Here is a 19,661-nt window from a genome sequence, read left to right on the forward strand (position 1 = left end):
TGCTCTTAGGCCAGCCCTGTGTTCTGAACGTTTCCAAGACCATACAGTCTTATCGTAGGCGGGGCTTCACCTGAAAATACTTTAACAACGTATTGACAACATGTGTGGTATTATTGCTTAAGCTTCAAAACAGCATTGCTTTATGGAGTGTCAGTGGGGCAGCTCACAATTCACACAATAATAAAAGTAAATATTATAGAGAATCCTTAGAAATGAGATGTGACTTTTACTAGAAAAAATATTATGTTGTTTACTACCAGTTTACAGAGACCCTTACAGCTCCTGTCAAAACCCATATTCACTAAAGCGCCATGTACTCTACAGGTCAGGTAGAGACTGGAAAGGGTTGTTAGTGATTGCTTTCTATGTTAATAGTGCGTTTTTTTTGTTACAGTGTATTTGTTTATACTGTTTGGAGACCAACATTTCTTGAATTGCTTTTTTTTAAAAGTATAACCCTGTGGGAGACCAAGTTGATCCTCTCTGAAGTGCCAACAAATTTATGTTCAAAACAGGTCAACATATGTAGTGCCTTAATTCTTGTTTAAAAAAAAAAAAAAAAAAAAAAAAATGTAATATTTTACTGATTAGAGCATTACAGGTATTTGCAGACTGTAGCCAATGGTAGCCAGCATAATAGTTATATAAGTCACTTGTAATTGGAAGAGTATATTTAGTACCTAGCCATTGCCTTGACACTATAAAATTACATTGTGGTTAGTCACAATGACCAAGGAAACATGATGCTGCCACTCAGTCATAGATCCTACTAGAGAGCAGATGGAAGCTGGGAGCTGTGTGAGCTCTTTCAGAAGCAGTGATGCTAGCGTCTGCTCTTTCAGAAGCAGTGATGCTAGCGTCTGCTCTTTCAGAAGCAGTGATGCTAGCGTCTGCTCTTTCAGAAGCAGTGATGCTAGCGTCTGCTCTTTCAGAAGCAGTGATGCTAGCGTCTGCACTTTCAGAAGCAGTGATGCTAGCGTCTGCTCTTTCAGAAGCAGTGATGCTAGCGTCTGCTCTTTCAGAAGCAGTGATGCTAGCGTCTGCTCTTCGGGAACTCTTTAGGAAACTAACTATTCTGAGGTCTTTAACAGGATCATCTAGAGATAAACAGTGAGCTTTGGGGTCCGTAAAAGACCCTTAAGAGCCAAATGTACAGTATTGGCTATTGCATTCTTGCTCAGTGGGTAAATTGTAAATGCTTTAAAATCTGCACGTTTTTAATTGACTTGGGATGAAAAGTACAAAGGTGCCTCTGAAAGAAGATGATGTTTTTTTTGTTAAGTGAATGGTGTTTGTGAAGAATTCTTACTGCGTAATGTGTATTGAGAACACACTCAGTAAGTTTGTTTTTATGGCTCTAAGGTAGCCCATGGGCACTGCTTTCTTTCACCGCTGTTTGGTAAAGTGCCACTACAGTCATGACTTGATAGTCTAACCAGTTTCATTAGCTTCATGTTTGGCTGAGCAGTCATGTCAGATAGGCTAATATAAGTAATAAATGTATCTTACACCACAACATGTTTCCATTTTACTTGCATAGCCTGGGGGATTTAAAATGATTTGTATGTGTAATTCTTTTTATATATAAGAGTATTCTACTGTCAGAACTGAAGTGTCCCAGTTAAACTATGGAGATTGCATACAATACAGCAACAACAACAGAAACGAGATATAGAGTGCCTTAATGAGCTGTTAAGTGTGGCAGTAAACCATCCCATTGCATGGACAAAAATTACGATATAATTACCCAGACTCTTCCTTGCACCACAATTTGTACATTTCTGATGTTTAGCTCTGCTAAAAAAAAGTGTTGTTGTGAAAAACATTTAAACTAAGAGTGTAAGAGAGAAATTAACAAATGCATATAAACGCAAATCTTGAAATGTAAATCAGACGTGCTTATTTGTTGCTAGAAACTTGTTTGTCAAGTGTAACCAGTACAACATACGCTCAGCATTTTCAACCCCCCAGACTCTGTGTGTGACAATAAAAAATGAGCTCCTTTTTGCACGTTCCTGTTGGACCGTTAACCAATAGGCAGAATAACAAGTCAGAGCTGTGAATGAATACTTAGTGCTGTTGTTTATTTTTCATGTACTACTGAGAACAGTGTCGTCTTGTGGCCGTTCTCGTAGACTGTGTTGGTTTAACAAGTGTCCAACCCTTTTGTCTTGTTGTTTTTTTTGTTTTTTTTTTGTCTCTCCTGCTCCCTTTCCCATTGTCCCCACAGGCTGTGCGTTTGTCACGTTTTCTTCAAGGTCAATGGCACAGAATGCAATCAAAGCCATGCACCAGTCTCAGACCATGGAGGTACTGTATTGTCTGCCCTTTCTTTGTTTTCTTTGTGGAATCAGTTAGGGAAATGTTACCACTACCTTTTTGGCACATTCCAAATAACCTTATCTAAAATGTAGGATCACTGGGCATTAAAGATGGTGAGGAAACCAAACACCTGTACAGTACATTGCTGTACATTTCTAAAGTTTACAATTCAATTTACAGCAGTACGTCCCTTGAAAAATGTATTCTGCCTTGCAGAACTGTTAAACATGTATATTAATATAATGTTAGATTTATGAACTGTGGTATTATATTCTGTAGTTTCTTTCTCACAAACAATTAAAATAATTATAAAATAATCTTCAATTCCTTACTTTTTGCTCTTCTAATTTATGTAAATCAAAATGAACACATTCAGATTTCACAGATGGATTATTTGCCTGATAGTTGAGTGTCGCTCTATAGAAACATTAGAAAATAGGCAGTCGTTTCTTCCTCAGATAACGACTTACAATGCTAATGCCTTTACAAACAGTAATAAATCGTCATTATTTATATACACCTAAAAACTGAGTTCTGTAGTACACGTGACAGTGAACATTTCCTTGAAAATATCAGCCAAATGTAGCTTGTATTTGTCATTTCATTGTTTGCTTTTTACTAACAGCATTAGCTGCAAAGTAATTGTCTTTCCCAGTAAATGTGTATCATTCTAATATATTGCACGTTTTTTTTCTTTCAGAGCAGTCTTTTTTTTTCAGTCTCCCTAAATTAAAAAAAAAAAAAAAAAAAATGCAATACGCCTCGGGAGTCCTCATGTCATGAAATAATGACAGATAATGAGGGCCGTCTTAAATGGGTGCCTGACATTAGACAATTTGAATCTCAAAAAATACAGAGATTTATTTGCTTAAATAATGCATTAATTTTGGTAGGCTCTCTGGAATGAAACTGGGCCAATTCATGTTGTCTGTCTATCTTTCTTTCTTTCTTTAAATTGGGGTGTTTTGTTTAAAATTAGTTTTTTTTTTTTTTTTTTTTTTTTTTTGTTTGACTGAGTTGCTTGCATTATGCATCAGGCCGCATATGAAAATTATCATTTTCTACTGGGCCTTCCTGGTAAACTGAAGAAAGTAGAAGACCTCACTTGGTAGCGGTGGGGGTGGGGACTTTGAGAGACAAATGAGAGAGGAGTATTTCTCCCTCATTATCATGCTATGTGCCTTAAACATAAAACAGAAGGTAGTGTGTCAGTTGCACGTAAACTATATTGTACTATTTACTGTCAACATGGTCTAACCAAGAATAGTAGCATTTGAATAATGAAATAAGTATGATACAACCTTGCATAAAACCTTCCAAATACATGACCCATGTTTGGGTTTTATGATTGTAGTTTAAATTGCCTTTTGATACATTTAAATGCAGATGTTACAACTGTGGCTAACTTAACATTGATTGGGTTAAAAATATTATTTTCAGTATGATCCAAGTTCAGGTGTTGCTAGCAGTGGGTTCTGATGGTTCAAGATAAAAAGAGAACAAGGAGGGGGAAGTTTAAAGACCCCTAAATATATGGCTTGTTCATTTGGTACTGCAAGTGCAATCGGTCATCAGATAATCATCCTCAAAAAGAAAGATAATACGGTACTATTGTTTTTTCAAAGAAAGGTTTAAATGAAAAACTACCAGTATTTCTATAAGTGCAAAACTTAACACGTACAAAATAGCAGAAGTATTAAGGAGTAAAACATTAGTTTTCTTTAGTAATTTATGTTTATCTTATGACAGTGTTTCCAAATTATACATCAGCAAACAAGAATTAAATAACAAATACAATACTTTTACATTGCTATTGTTATATTTGCAACGACATACATACATGCATACATAATAGTTACAAAATATAGTCTTAACTGTATTTTTCTGTTTCCAATTTGGGATCCATTTCAGCAGTTGGCATAGGCACAAAACCACAATTCATTGTTATTAAAATTATTTGCCACAACAGCATATTTCTTAGATTCTACTTGTTTGTTTGGGGTTTTTTTTGCATAATTTTCAATCTTGAGGGATGTGTGATGAAGTAATGAAATACACAAGGCTAGTGCTGGGGAGTAGGGAGAACCAGTACAGACTGACTCATTGAACAGATTAGTGTTTTTATTCACTTAACCATAAAATGACATATATACGGATTGAATAAAAACCCTTTAAATAAATAAATATAAAAAGTGCTTATTTTCTTGTTATCCTCTGATATGAACGTTGATGTATTTATGAAGTCACCTGCCAGACAGGTAATATTCAGTCAGTCCGAGACATAATAGGTTGAACTATATGGGTGAAAGGGGTAAACGTGGCTTTGATGAGAAATAGTGAACTCCAGGCACTTAGACTAGAGCAGTGGTTTTCAATCTGTGGTCTGCTGGCTCTCTTCAGGTGGTCCGTGGAAAGGTTACATAATTACGGAAATGAAGCAGTTGCATAGTTTATAGATCCCATTGCAAACCCAAAATTAGAGACCTTAAAAACTCAGATATAGTAGCAGGAAGAAAATGCATACATCTTTAAAAAATAAACAAAAAAAAAATTATATACAATTTGCATCATAAACAGAGCTGACATTTAAAAATGCCCATCATTTATTTTTGTTGATCATGAAAATATACAGAAAAGGAGGCAAAGACAAAGTTCACTATCCACGTATTACAAAAATACATTGGCATTATTAAGTGCTTGCACTAACAGGCTGTCTTTGCGGTTTATGTCAGTACTGTTCATGGAGCAATTCAGAACAGCACGGAGGATAACACAACACAATTCAGTACCCTTGAGCGGCTGAATTACTCATTGAAGCATATAATCTGTTTTTTTGTTTTTTTTTCCTTTTGGTAAATTTGTCATGAAAATTAAACTAGAACCGTTCTTTAAAACTCCAGTGTTAAAGTAACTTTGCTGACAGAGACACGCCCACCCATCACACTAAAATTAAGTGTGCTTATTTTTCAGTAAGCTACGGTGGCTTTCAAAAGTATTCACCCCCCTTGGACTTTTCCACATTTTATTGTGTTACAACATGGAATCAAAATTGATTTAATTAGGAGTTTTTGCCACTGATCACCACAAAAAAAAGTCCATAATGTCAAAGTGAAAAATAAAATCTAAAAATTGTTCTAAATTAATTACAAATACAAAACAGAAAATAATTGATTGCGTAAGTATTCACCCCCTTGAGTCAGTATTTGGTAGAGGCACCTTTGGCAGCAATTGCAGCCATGAGTCTATTTTGGATAAGTCTCTACCAGCTTTGCACATCTGGACACTGCAATGTTTGCCCATTCTTCTTTGCAAAATTGCTCAAGCTCCTTCCACATATTCTCAATTGGATTGAGGTCCAGGCTTTGACTGGGCCACTCCAGGATATTGACCTTTTTGTTTTTAAGCCACTCCAGTGGCTTTGGCTGTATGTTTGGGGTCATTGTCCTGCTGGAAGATGAATCTTCTCCCAAGTCCCAGGTCTTTTGCAGACTTCAACAGGTTTTCCTCCAGGATTTCTCTGTACTTTGCTGCATCCGTTTTGCCCTCTATCTTCACAAGCTTTCCAGGCCCTGACGCAGAGAAGCATCCCCATAGCATGATGCTGCCACCACCATGCTTCATGGTAGGGATGGTATTCTCAGGATGATGTGCGGTGTTAGGCTTGCGCCAAACATACCGCTTAGCGTTGAGGCCAAAAAACTCTTTATCAGACTCTCATTTGGTCTCATCAGACCATAACATCTTCTTCCACTTGGTCTCAGAGTCTCCCACAAACTTCTGGCAAACTCTAGCCGAGATTTGATGCGAGTTTTTTTCAACAATGGCTTTCTTTTTGCCACTCTCCCATAAAGGCCAGTTTTGGGAAGCACCCGGGCTATTGTTGCTGTATGCACAGTGTCTCCCAGCTCAGCCGCGGAAGACTGTAACTCCTTTTGAGTTGCCATAGGCCTCTTGGTGACCTCCCTGACTAGTGCCCGTCTTGCCCGCGTACTCAGTTTTTGAGGATGGCCTGTTCTATGCAGATTCACAGTTGTGCCATATTCTCTCCATTTCTTAATAATTGACTTTACTATGCTCTGGGGGATATTCAATGCTTTGGAAATGTTCTTCTATCCTACCCCTGATTGGTGCTTTTGAAGAACCTTTTTCCAGATTTGCTTTGAATGTTCCATCGTCTTCATGATGTAGTTTTTGTTAGGAAATGGACTAACCAACTGTGGGACCTCCCAGAGACAGGTGCATTTAACCTGAAATCATATGAAACACCTTAATTGCACACAGGTGGACATTCAACTAATTATGTGACTTCTTCTAAAGACAATTGGTTGCACCAGAACTTATTTAGGTGTGTCATAGCTAAGGGGGTGAATACTTATGCAATCAATTATTTTCTGTTTTATATTTGTAATTAATTTAGAACAATTTGTAGATTATTTTTCACTTTGACAGTATGGACTTTTTTTTGTGTTGATCAGTGGCAAAAATTCCTAATTAAATCCATTTTGATTCCATGTTGTAACAAAATAAAATATGGAAAAGTCCAAGGGGGGTGAATACTTTTGAGCCACTGTATACTGTTTATTGTGTGGTCTGATATTCAGGTGGTTCGGGAACAAAAAAAAAGTTTGAGAACCACTGGACTTTTATGTACAATAATACATTAATGCATTTACTTGCTCCATTTTATGTCTAATAACAGTCACTATCCTTACAGATGATAATATTACCGTAATAGGGGAATAACTTTGATATACACACATTTTATTTACTGTGTACTTTAATGTTGTAGGATTAACTATTAATTCATGGACATTGTGTGCACCTTGTTCTTAAGAATAGTATATAGGGACTATAAAGCCATCTGCATTTGAACCCTTATTTCTAAAATGACCCCTATTTACAAAACATGCAAACACTTCAGAATACACATTTATTGTAAGATTCAGGGTATGGTTATTTTTTTATTAGGAAGAGCCCCTAAATAAAGGAAGAACATTCTAAAGCTTTGTTGTTTGCATAGACTGCAAAGTGTTAATTGATAGACTGTGTGTATTGTGAAAGTACATGATAGCAGGTGACTGATTGATTTATTTAGCCTTATTTTCCCCCAGACAGCAACTGTAGCTTGAACTTGTGGACCACTGTATCACGAGTTGCTGCAGCGGCTTGTGGCAACCGAAATCCCGCAATCATTAAGGGCAATAACCCAAACACTTCATGATTGTAATCGTTAAATTGAATCAATGACAGCTTCCTGATATACTCTTGAAGTGCCCAAATTCTGCACTTAATAAACAAAAGAGGTCTTTATTTTTTCATAGACCACAAACTGGAAAGAAGAAAACAAAAATCTCAAACTGCATTGCACAGTTCATTCTCATCTATTATGCATTCCCACAGCATTGTACTTGAACTTGCCAAGCAGCATCTTGTGTTGCTCTGCTTTCATGTTTTATGTAATGTTGCTTTCTGACTCTTTCATGGCCTAAATCCTACTTTAGTGGAAATGCCAACATGTTCATGCACTTGCAGTATTTACATGATTTGCTGCACCCTGATTAATAAATAATGTACCTACAGTGAAAAATGGGGGTGAGTAACTCAGTTGTTGGAGCAACCCCCAAATCAGACATTAAATATCCATCTAGTTCAAGGGTCCTCAAACTTTGTGATAGTGGGCTTCCCTTGGGTAAGAAAAAAAGAATTACACTTTGGTAGAGAGGAGAGAAATGTACGGTACACATGATGAAGGAGGTACTTAAGGAAGTCGTAAGCATAGAACATACTATTTTTTAAATGTATTACAACATTTTAAATGTTACGTTTTATTGTTTTCTGATGATCTGTGACATTGAATTGTTATTTCCGTAACGTGAACGTATCGTACATCTGTAACTTCAGATGTTTTAAAAACTTAAGTAATACAAAAGAAACTAAATGACGTTCACAAAGCGTTTAGACAAAAGTGAAGAGGACTTTATCACTGTTTTGGTTTACGGGAATGCGGCTGTTTCTGTGAGTGGTGTTTGTTTCAGGTAGTTATTTGGAATGTACTAGTTATCTTTGTAGTGAGTTTTTAGAGAGTTGCCGCTTATGTTTCTGTTGCGGCATTAAATCTTCCACAGTGGGGTTAAAGCAGAGATTCAGCCCAGCTGGTGACATATTGTCCTATCCGAATTGTTCTAAACTAAAAGCCTGTACTTTGCAGCGGCAGAGAGCTGCATCTTCCACAAAACAAGCAAGGTGGCAGGTCCAGGCATGCCTCACAGTTTTGAGAACCCCTGACCTAGAAATACAACATGAAAGAAAACGTGTCTCATTAAGAATATGTAGGTTAAACGGCATGTGTTGCATTATTTTTGCCTTGGCTTGGGAAAAGTTTACACATTTTACATGTCTCATGGTTTACTTCAGAATTCCACATTTATTGTCCTAAAGTGAAGCAAAATATGTTTATCTGAAACAGCCAAGCTCCAGAAGGAAGTGTTTTGCATGAAAAGGCTCCTTCTCACACAGTACTCATTTGTTCTATGATTCCACGCATTCTTCTTATAGCCAGCATTTACGTCATTTGCTGCTTTTAGTACAATCTGCTTACACTGCCTTCACATGACAAATGTGCAACCCCCCCCCCCCCTCTGATTCCCTGCTGTTGCTGATGGAGGTGTGAAAGTATGCAGTTAGCTTTGTGCATTGTAAGGTTTAGATGTTGGCATGGATGCTTTATGAGAAGGGAAGCAGGGGAAAAATCTATCTCTTTGTGTCAAGTATTTAACATTATGAATTGCATGCTGCTTTTAGTTTGTGTTTTAACTGCTAGAGAATCAGCGAATGAACCACTACTGTTTTTCAGTATTAGAAACCCCCCCCCCACTAACTATTTAACACAATTCTCTGACAGGGTTGCTCTTCTCCAATTGTGGTGAAGTTTGCTGACACTCAGAAGGATAAGGAACAGAGACGCTTGCAGCAGCAGCTGGCACAACAGATGCAACAGCTCAATACTGCCACCTGGGGGAACCTCACTGGACTTGGAGGACTTACACCACAGTACTTGGCAGTGAGTAGTCTACTGACAGCTGAGTGGTTCGGCACATGTTTTTTGATTTTAATTGAATTGCTGTTCATGAAACCTTTCTTTGCTCTTTCTAAAGAGAGATTGGAGTGTAATTGGTTAGGCTGATAGCTGGAATTTGGGTGTCTTTTGGTTACTGAACAGTTTCTAAATAAAAAACTAAAAGCAAAAAAAAAAAAAAAAAACTCCAGTAAGCAGTGGGGGGAAAAAAAACAGCCTTGATTGACGGAGTTGGAATATTGCATCACTAAACTATGGAGAGTTTTTAATTAGTCACAGCGTGTTGGTTTAAGTAGATTTAACACCTGGTTGTTAAAGTTGTAAATTAATTAATTGTTTCAGTGCATCAATTGTATTGAGGTTTTCCTGTGTATGCAGTTTGAACAGGGCTTAGACATGAATATGCATTTGCAGCACTGCCCTGAGGGATTCTTAGTTTGACAATACAAGCTTTATAAGGATCCCTGTGGCATAAAAATATGCATAAAAAAAACAAAAAGTGTGGGTGTTGCGATAGGAAAATGTGCCATTTTGATACAAATGTGTTCCCTTTCACTTTCAGCTCCTCCAGCAAGCCACCTCTTCTAATAACCTGGGAGCCTTTGGCGGCATTCAACAAATGGCAGGTGAGTGAGATTTACCAACCTTAAAAAATGACTATTTTATCGACTTACAGCCTTGGCAGAAGCATAGTAAATGGCTTTAGGGAACAAGTCGAACCTGTAACACGGAGAGTGCTTCCTTACCCACCAGGCTCACAGGACACAATGTGTTAGAGGTGCTTCTTTCTGTGGTTTAGGTATGCACAGGGGTAACACATTACCCATTCAAAACCGTATTGTATTGAAGCAGGGAATGTATTTCCCAGATCCTTCAACCTTCAGAATTGTAGTCCAGTGATAATGCCACCAAGTTTATTACTAAACCACTCCTGACTATAACCAACAAAAGACATTAAACCCTCACCCAGCTGTTCAGAGTGGCAATGTAATGTCATAGAATTGAAATGAAGCTCTACAATCTCCATAGCTTCAAACATGTCCTCATTACATGCACAGTAGTAGTTTATTTTGCGTACAGGAATGCTAATTTGGATATATAAGCGAGCCTTGCTCTCTTGCTTCCTCTCTCCCTCCCTTTTTGGGTGGTCATCTAGTGGTGGGCATGAAGACAAATATTTTTCGGGCGGTAAACAAGAAAAAAAATAGGTACGTTTGATCTACTGACGGCATCAAAGAACATGTATTCTGTTTGCTTAGTATGGTGCTTTCTCGTAAGCCTTTAAAAGTGGTTTTACGTGACTTGTTGAAATAGGAAATATAAAGCCCATTGTCAATAGAACTTAAAACACATTTTAAATTGTAACATGCTCTTATGGCACGTCGACATACAGTATATTAAAATACACCTTTACTATTTTTACGGACAGATTTTAAGGTGGTGACATTTCTACTGTTGCACTGCTAGAAGCTGAACTCCTTTTTTTTTTATCCTGATAAGTGCTTGAGGATTACTTAACTAGCAAGCAGACATAAATGAAATGAAGAGATCTCCTGAGGTCTACCTAATGAATATATACTGTATTCACATAAACGAATGTACATTTACTGTGATGTGTGTATGTATGTGTATACATACATACATGGTTAATTTTTTTTTTTTGTATATTGTATGTGTGGACGTGTACATATAATTTAGGCTACAATAAGGTAACATAGCATCTGACAGATTTCAATGAATTTTACAGTTTGTAATCCTGATGGTTGTCTACTGTCTAAACAGTGTGTCTCCAGACTCCAGCGGCATTGAGACATTTGATTTCCTAACTGCAGTTTTAAATAAAGCTCATTCTATAATAATTAAGGGTGACAGAAAAGAAGCAGTGACCTGTTTTTAATAGGAACCCTAAACATTGCAGAGGCCTAATCAAGCAGAATTACTTCTGCGGTCCTGTGATTCATAGGCCACAGATAGCAGATTTATGTGATTTAGATTTTTTTTTTTTTGTTTGTTTGTTTAATGAAGAAATCGTTGGTATCAAGAATCAAAGGCTAATAGGCAGATAGTTGTACATTTAACATCACAAACTGTGTTTTGTAGCAGATGATGTGTGAATATTATCATAAGGTCAGTCTTGCTGTGTGACCTTCCGTTTAAGTTTCTGGGTTGTACACACTGAGGATAGAAGATCACAACAGACCACAGATGCTCATTACGGATGCAAAGATGAACTGAAAAGAGGAAAGAATCCCAGGGCTTAGAACTGAGAGGAAAATCAATTAAGGCAGAAGATGTAGTCATTTCTCATTTTAAATATACTACAGACAATAGCAGTGCCCAGTGGTAATAAAATATTATAATTCAAGTATTATATTTTTAAAAAGGAGATAATACACAGGCCTTATACATCAAATAAGGCATTTCCAGGTGACACATCTATAAAAACATTCTGTATTTTCCCAGTGGAGCCAAGACTGGTTGAATTCTAGTCCTTGTTCATCAGAAAGAAAAGAAGAGTTCTTGAGTGATGGATCCAGGAGTCTGGGAGTCATTTCCACAGATAGACAGTGTGACAGGACAACCTTGGCCTTTTCAGATGTGGGTACTTGGGCTTCATATAGCATATGTTTCAAGGACTGTATATGTTTTTAATGTGTGCTGACTGCTGTTTTTATCCTCCTTGGAAATTACTACACAAAGAAGCTTCACTTTAGTGGGCTTCTTGTGTCCTGATACTGACACCTGTCAGATGTAATGTGTATCCTTGCCCCGAGATATATTTTGTTGCTGGTGTTACTATAAAAAGCTGAGGGTTGTGGGCGATGACTAGGTTCATCAGTGAAAAATGGTTTGTGATGAGATAAAGCTGCCAGCCAGGAGCTGAGAGAGAATTAGAATCTGCATATTTCCACTCCAGAAGTAGTTGGGTAAGAAGGGCATAATTGATGGTAGGTGTTAAATGGATTTGAAAAATGAATGCTGTCTAATTTAAGGCTATACACAGTGGCAGATTTTAATTCCGCCGCCCTAGAATCTGTCAGTCTGATTTTCAGAGGACCTCATTTCAATATTTGGTGTAATATTAATGGGTGTGTAAATAATTCACACCTGTCAAAAAAACAGTAATAGTATTAAAATAGGGCGACTGTATAGAGATTCACCACTGTTTAATCCATTGCAATAGACTCCATGGTTTCCTGCTGAATTAATATGAAATAAACATCAATTCATAATATATGTATATTCTATACTAAACATCACAAATGGATACTGTGGTAAAATGAAAACCTCTTTGAGTATTAACCTTCACATGATTAGCTGCAAGATTTATATATACACACACACACACACACACACACACACGAACACACATTTTTTTAGACCTTGTTTACCTATACCTGTAGCTGTTGTTCTGCATTTCTGTTCTTTCTCCATCATCCCGCTTCAGCTGTGATATTTTTCTGTGCTATGTCAGATTATTATGAAATATTAAAAAATAATGCCTCTGTAGCTCTGATCTCTCACAATACTGGTGATGCAGTTTTTACCTTGGGGCTTCCACCCCTGAGGTTACATCATAATTCATTTCCAGTTAGGTGCACCTCCAAATCTCTAGTGTGCCTTCTAATGATTAACACTGGTACAGACTGCACCTTGATACACTGTTTGGGAAACACAGTATAGAATAACTGCAAAAGAAATCTTACCTAGTTTACTCTTTTTTTTTTTTTTTTTTTCTTTTTTTTTTTGTACATATTATTTTGAATATGAACTTTGTTGTGATCAATCATAAAGATTGAAATGACTCTTAGTTTGCTGCAAATCAGTTACGTACCAGTTGTTGTATTTATTATATGTAATAGTATTGTTCAATTCATATTTTGTAATGTTAATATAGCACAGATCAATACAGTAGTATACAACTTTAACTCTTTGCAGTCCATTTGACAGGCGCGTCAGGTCCAATTTATTTTCACACGCCCTGTTTATTTTACACACGCTGTTTAAAATATTTTTTTTTTTTTAGAGTAAAACAGGTTTAAAAGGCATTGAATTGCAAAAGTACACTCAGTACTGTATCTCCAGCCAAGCCCTACCCCTTGTTTGCTGTATTGTTCACAGAACTCTATAGGCGTGCATACTGATAAACCCTCTCCTGATCACCCGTTTTATCACTAAACTCCTTAATTATGTGATCCAAGTCATTATTGTATTAGTGTAAAATCTCAAAAAGCTCTGCAAATGCCTGTGATATTCTTTGAGTGCTGAATGCAGAAGCAGCTCTCTCCTTTGTTTGTGTCCGTGTTATCTCTGTAGTAGATGTGGCTATGAGATACGCCCTTTTTTTCGGTTTCATTCGGCTCCTTTCAGTCTCACTCTGCCATTGTAAGGTTTTCTCAGCTTTTTCCGGAGAAAAAACTACTAGAGACCTGTGTTTTATGTCTTTTTGATGATGTCGGACAGGGTCAGACATCGGACTGGAAAGGGAAAATTGATATGTCGGACCTGGTCCGACATAGGACCGCAAAGGGTTAACATATTTAAAATTATGTTTTCTTTCCAATTGGAAAAATCATTTGCACAATGATAGTTGCAGCTGATCACAGAATGCTGATGACCATCACAATTGTATTGGGATAAATCCTTTCAAATCGGTCCTATTTCCAGAGGCACTTCGATTTCCTCTTTCTTTCTGGTATGAAATACGAAGTGACACAACCTGCAAGCTCATGCTGCAGCTGACGAAGTGAAAACATCATAAGAAAAAAAACAGACAGTAAGAAGAATCTTGCAGATACGTTAAAAGTGTCCCTACTAAAAATAAAACAAAGTTGTATAACATTTGTTGAGGCTAGATTATGATACTAGCTCTTTAATTATTTGCTGCTCTACAGTAGTTCAAGAGATGATTGGATACCAAATTCACAAATGTTTAAGAACCGTTCACAGCTGCTCTGTGCTCCTTGCTCAGATTTGAACTCCACTGGTAGAGAACCATACATACTGAAAGATCTTGCTATTGTCCCTTCACTTCTTTGTCGAACTCAAAAAGCAAGAATTGTGTGCATATGATAATGGGATTTGTGAGTGTTTTATTACCGTCCATCTGTCAATTTTCAACAGGCTCTGACAGGCAAGCACTCATAACAACTGACATCTGTTCCTACTTATTGATATGCAGATTCATGGTAATTGCCATGAACAAAAAGATATCAAATTACCTAAGGTGACCATTAAATTAAACCTGCATGCATGTCCCCTTGTACATATACATGTTGGTGTTGGCGGTGTTTTTTTTTTTTTTTTTTTTTTTTTTAGATTTATGTTTTCACAGTGCACTGTATTTTACAGTGTATCCATCTGCTAACTGATTTTTTCAGCAGGATAATGGCCCACTTCACAAGGCTAGGCTTGTCCAGGAATGGTTCCACTAATATGACAGTGAATTCAGCTTACTGCAGTGGCCTGCCCAGTCACCAGATCTCAACCCAACTGAGCATCTGCTGGATGAGATGGAACGAGTTATTCAGAGTAGAGATCCACTACCAGCCAACTTGACACAACTGTGGGAAGCATTGGAGTCAACATGGGCCAGCATCCCTGTGGAACGCTTTCGACACCTTGTAGAGTCCATGCCCCAACGAATTGAGGCTGTTCTGAGGGCAAAAGGGGGTGCAACTCATTATAAGAAAGGTGTTCCTAATGTTTTGTACACTCAGTGTATGTATGTATATATATATATATATATATATATATATATATATATATATATATATATATATATATATATATATATATATAAAAATCCTTTATATATAAAATTAGGGATGAAGCAATACGATATATTGTGATATATTTTTCGATAGTACGATATATTGTGATTACGAATATTCGTGATAACCGTATCGTTAACATTTTTTAATTATTCGATAATCATAGAAAACAATAGTCACATACTCACTAAATGTGGCTGAAAGTAGAATAGATGTTTTTTTTGTTTTTTTCCCAGTGCCGCGCCCTCACTATACTTTCCTCCGTTTCACCCTCAATTATCAGTGTATAATTTCAATTCGTTCATTAAAATGTGCACGTTATAGGCTGTTATGCCACCAGAAAAACACGCTACCTCGGGTAAAGGACCAATTTCATCTGATATAGCACAGTCTATATTCCACAGTGAAAAAAAGACATAACTTGTTAATTTTTTCTTTTTATTCAGTTAAAAAAGTAATTGAAAAATAACCAGTACTGTCATGATAATTGGTGTATCGTGAAAGAGTGGGCTCTCACCTGTTGATATCATGGAAATTTACTGTATCGTTTCATCCCATATATATATATATATATATATATATATATATATATTATATATATATATATGCGTGTGTGTGTCACGGATGTCTTTCAGAAGATGTTACACCCAATTGAGAATCTGTGGCAAGACTTGAAGATTGCTGTCCACCAACAATCCCCATCCAACTTGACAGAGCTTGAACAATTTTGCCAAGAAAAATGGCCGAATGTTGCACAATCCAGATGTGCAAACCTGGTAGAGGCTTACTCCAAAAGACTCACAGCTGTAATTGCTGCCAAAGGTGGTTCTACCAAGTATTGTTGTCAATAAAAATGCTCTTGCCTCTTGAAGGTGTTGAGTATGTTGTGTAAATAAAGGGAAAAGAAATCCCATTTAAATGCATCAAGATTATATATATATATATATATATATATATATATATATATATAGTGTGTGTGTATTGCAAAAATAAAATGGATGGAATTTCTAGTGGTGTCCTTTTAAGGGTGGCTTACTCATTGGGGGCTCATTACTAGATGCTCCTGTGTTTTTTAGTGTGTAGGAAATTCATGGTTAAATTCATTTTAATATAACCATTTCCCAGATATTTAATTCAGACTGTTGTCTGTGTGACATGCTGTGGTGATTGGGTTGTTAACACCGATTCCAGAGGATTCTTAACCAGATCTACTTAAAAGCTTGGTGATTAGACCAAGGCACAGGCCAAACGTAGTGTTAACTCTTTGAAGCTCTCCTTCCAAAACTTACAAGGGACAGTACAAAATAATGCCAATACATCGTGTTATTTGAACTCAAAACAAGGATTTCGCTCTGTGGATTCGCTTTTGCTTCAAAACATCTCATCACTCTCAACTCATCAAACTCCGAAGTTCTTCAACGAAGATGCAATGATGTAATCTTCATTGTTGTCCCGGAGAAGATGGGCTCCCTCCAGAATGACAAAAGCTTTTGCCTTTAGGCTTTATGGAGGTACTGCATGACGTTGCTGCACAACTAACTTCTACAGAGAGGACAACCATGTTAAGAAGACATTTTAAACATTGCACCAACAGAATAAGCACCAAACTTATATTGTGTGTTTACAAGTAACTGAACTGAAGCCATGCTATTGATATCGTCGCAATACATAATGTGCGTCTATTCAACTAGATGCTGGAACGTTGTACATGGGTACTTAGCCACTTGGAAGCTAGCGCCTGTATACGTAATGCGTGACTGAACCGAACAATGCATGATGAACTATTAAGACTGCTTCACTAATGACCCCAATGACTAATGACTCTATGACCAGAGAGCACATTAAGGATTCATTATGAACATTTAACAATACATTACTTTTCCTTGAATTTTTATTTTGTTTCTTCTTTATACAGGTGTTTTTTTTTGTTTGTGTTTTTTTAACTATGAAGCCTAACCTTTATTCTTCTTCCTTTGAGAATATGAATACATGTAATAATAATTTGGATTGTTAGGTTTCTTTTTGTCTTGTAACAAATACACGTTTGATTGATTTGGAATACTTAAACATACATAATATAAATTGTTAATCTCTTTTCATTAATCTAGGGATAATTTTGCCAGAATCACTAGTTCTTATTGAGGTAGTGTGTTTATTATTGTTAATAATTACATTATGAGCTATAATGGGTATTTTCTTGAATGGTAATTGGTGAGGACACAGTTGTGACATAAATCCTAGATATACAACGTAAATATGCACAATGTAAATCTTTAAAAAGCACTTGTAATGCTGATGGCTCAATATATTGACAGTGGGCTCTGTGGTAGTAAAACACTCCTTTTTGAAACTGGCAGTTTCAAAAAGTATTGTTCGTGTTCACACAGCACTTAATGGTGGAATATCTTGGCACTTTCTGCATGAAGTGCGAACAAGGTAATGCTTGTGTGAAAATATTGATGTTGATGGTGGTAGCTACTTAATAATAATAATAATAATACTTCAGTAGAGAGACAGAGTAAAACAAGAAGATTTTAAAACTTCAGTAGAGAAACACAAAGAATATTTGAAACGTACTGTAATGGTCTGCTTCTAAAATGATAGCTGTATTTCATTTAAAGGTTAGGATGCAGTTCAGAAGGTTTTGTGTCTGGGACCTGGCTTGGTCATTCTCTGCGTGCGCATCCTCAAATCTTCTGAATGAGAACCTGTTGTGAGCGGTTCCAATAATGTACTAAAGCCACAAAAACAAGCACCTCTGTCCGGACTTCTCCCGGGAGCCTACATTAGCTTAGGCTAGGTCTTCACGAAACTGCAAGACGATAGAGTCAAACTAAAACACGGTTTATATTAAATCCTTTTTGGCTCCTTTTTTAGGTATGAATGCTTTGCAGTTACAGAACCTGGCAACTTTAGCAGCAGCAGCTGCAGCAGCAGCACAAAACTCAGCAGCAACTTCGAATGCAAACCCTCTCTCTGCAACCACTAGTGCCCTTGGAGCACTCACAAGTCCAGGTAATACCCTGCTCGGAGGGGAACAAATTTGGGGGAAATATGATTTCTTTTTAAAGATTTATCATAATTGAACATATTTTTTTTCCTGTTTTCAATAAATAATCATACAGTCATACAAAATGATTCTTGGTTCTTCATATTTCTCCCAAATGACAAACCAAAAAAAAGTATACTGTAGCCCTTTTTTACTGGGGTTTTTAAAGTGGCTTTCATTGGTTAAAGCTGTTCAATTCACAAGACTTGGCTTTGCTACTGCAGCCAGTAAATAATGTTAATAACAATAAAATAAAAAACTCAATCTAAATTTCCAGTACTCCCGTAAACGTGTGCATGGTGCTGTAACGGTATGGTGGCTTAAAAAAAATAAATAATAATAATTGATAACCTAAAGGTTGTGAGTTGGGTGCCATTGGGAAAGCTCAATGCATGATGCAGGTTTGAGGCTTGCACAAGATTTGCATATGCATGACAAAGCACAGGAGTTGGGGCTGTCTATAGTGATATGAGTAAGAAAGCTCTTATGTCTTTGGTGGAGGAAATCGTGATCTTGAGATATTCCACACCGGTAACATCAACAGACCTTGTTAAACTAGAGACAGACACTGTCAGGCAGCAGCCTTGATGAACTCGCAGTGACTCCTACACTGTCTCTCCCAGCAGACGGGGTTATTAGTCAATATTGTGTGAGGGCAACAATAGTACAGGAAATCAAATGGAAATAATGTGGTAAATGTGAAATCTGTTAAATTGTGAGTTAGTACCTTTGCCCAGTTGGACATGTTGGAGACAAAAACACTCTCAGAAAATTTTTAATTAAATAGAATCGCTATTGAACTGGATTTTGCTGCCCATGGTGTGATTGCTGGGAAACAAAATTTTAGGAATTGCTTGCTTGCTTGCTTGCTTGCTGCTTAGAAACTGGGCTGTGCTATTCACTTGAATGATTTCATCAGTTTATTTTTATTATGTAGAATATTCTACTTTGCTTTGATTATGCAGAAAGCAGTTCTATTTTGACAGTGATTGTATTTGCTTTCTGTTCACTTCAATCGAGGCATTTAATGTTTTCTGCCTAAATAAATAAGAAAACTGTCCTGTCTGTCAGCCCCCCATCTCCCCTTCTTGTATTTATCAATCAGAATGGAATTAGTACTTTGATGTGCTGGGACATATATCATTGTTTAGGGTTTCTGTGTGATGGAATTGTTGTATGGTTTGGTAAAAAAAAAAAAAAAAAATAATAATTCTTAAATCATTGCTCTTGTTACAATATTTTAAATTTAGATCATCTTGTAATGCTTTTAGATCGAATGTGTCCGAAATGAAAGTCCTCTCTTGGTAATGACATTCCCAATGTAGCTTGTGTTGAAGCATTCCTTTCAAATATTTATAATGCATTCAAAAGCTCACAGATCTAATTTATTGATCTTGTCGGTGTTGACAGCCATCTTATAAAACAGCTAATGTCCTGCCAC

General features: G+C 36.8%; 1 protein-coding gene across 15 annotated transcripts in view; it reads left to right on the plus strand.

Annotated features, from left to right (window-relative positions):
• Positions 1-19,661, plus strand: part of LOC121318265 (CUGBP Elav-like family member 2) — a 178,185-nt gene that overhangs the window by 148,420 nt on the left and 10,104 nt on the right. For 11 of the 15 annotated variants that reach the window (XM_041254750.1, XM_041254755.1, XM_041254745.1 and 8 more), the window contains 4 exons: positions 2,231-2,310; positions 9,224-9,382; positions 9,960-10,023; positions 18,049-18,186. In XM_041254750.1, the coding sequence (XP_041110684.1) occupies positions 2,231-2,310; positions 9,224-9,382; positions 9,960-10,023; positions 18,049-18,186 (441 nt within the window). The remainder of the gene's footprint in view (positions 1-2,230; positions 2,311-9,223; positions 9,383-9,959; positions 10,024-18,048; positions 18,187-19,661) is intronic. The other 4 variants (XM_041254756.1, XM_041254757.1, XM_041254759.1 and 1 more) reach the window with 1 other exon arrangement.

The sequence above is a fragment of the Polyodon spathula genome, chromosome 7 (assembly GCF_017654505.1).
Source record: "Polyodon spathula isolate WHYD16114869_AA chromosome 7, ASM1765450v1, whole genome shotgun sequence".
Classification (NCBI taxonomy): Eukaryota; Metazoa; Chordata; class Actinopteri; order Acipenseriformes; family Polyodontidae; genus Polyodon; species Polyodon spathula.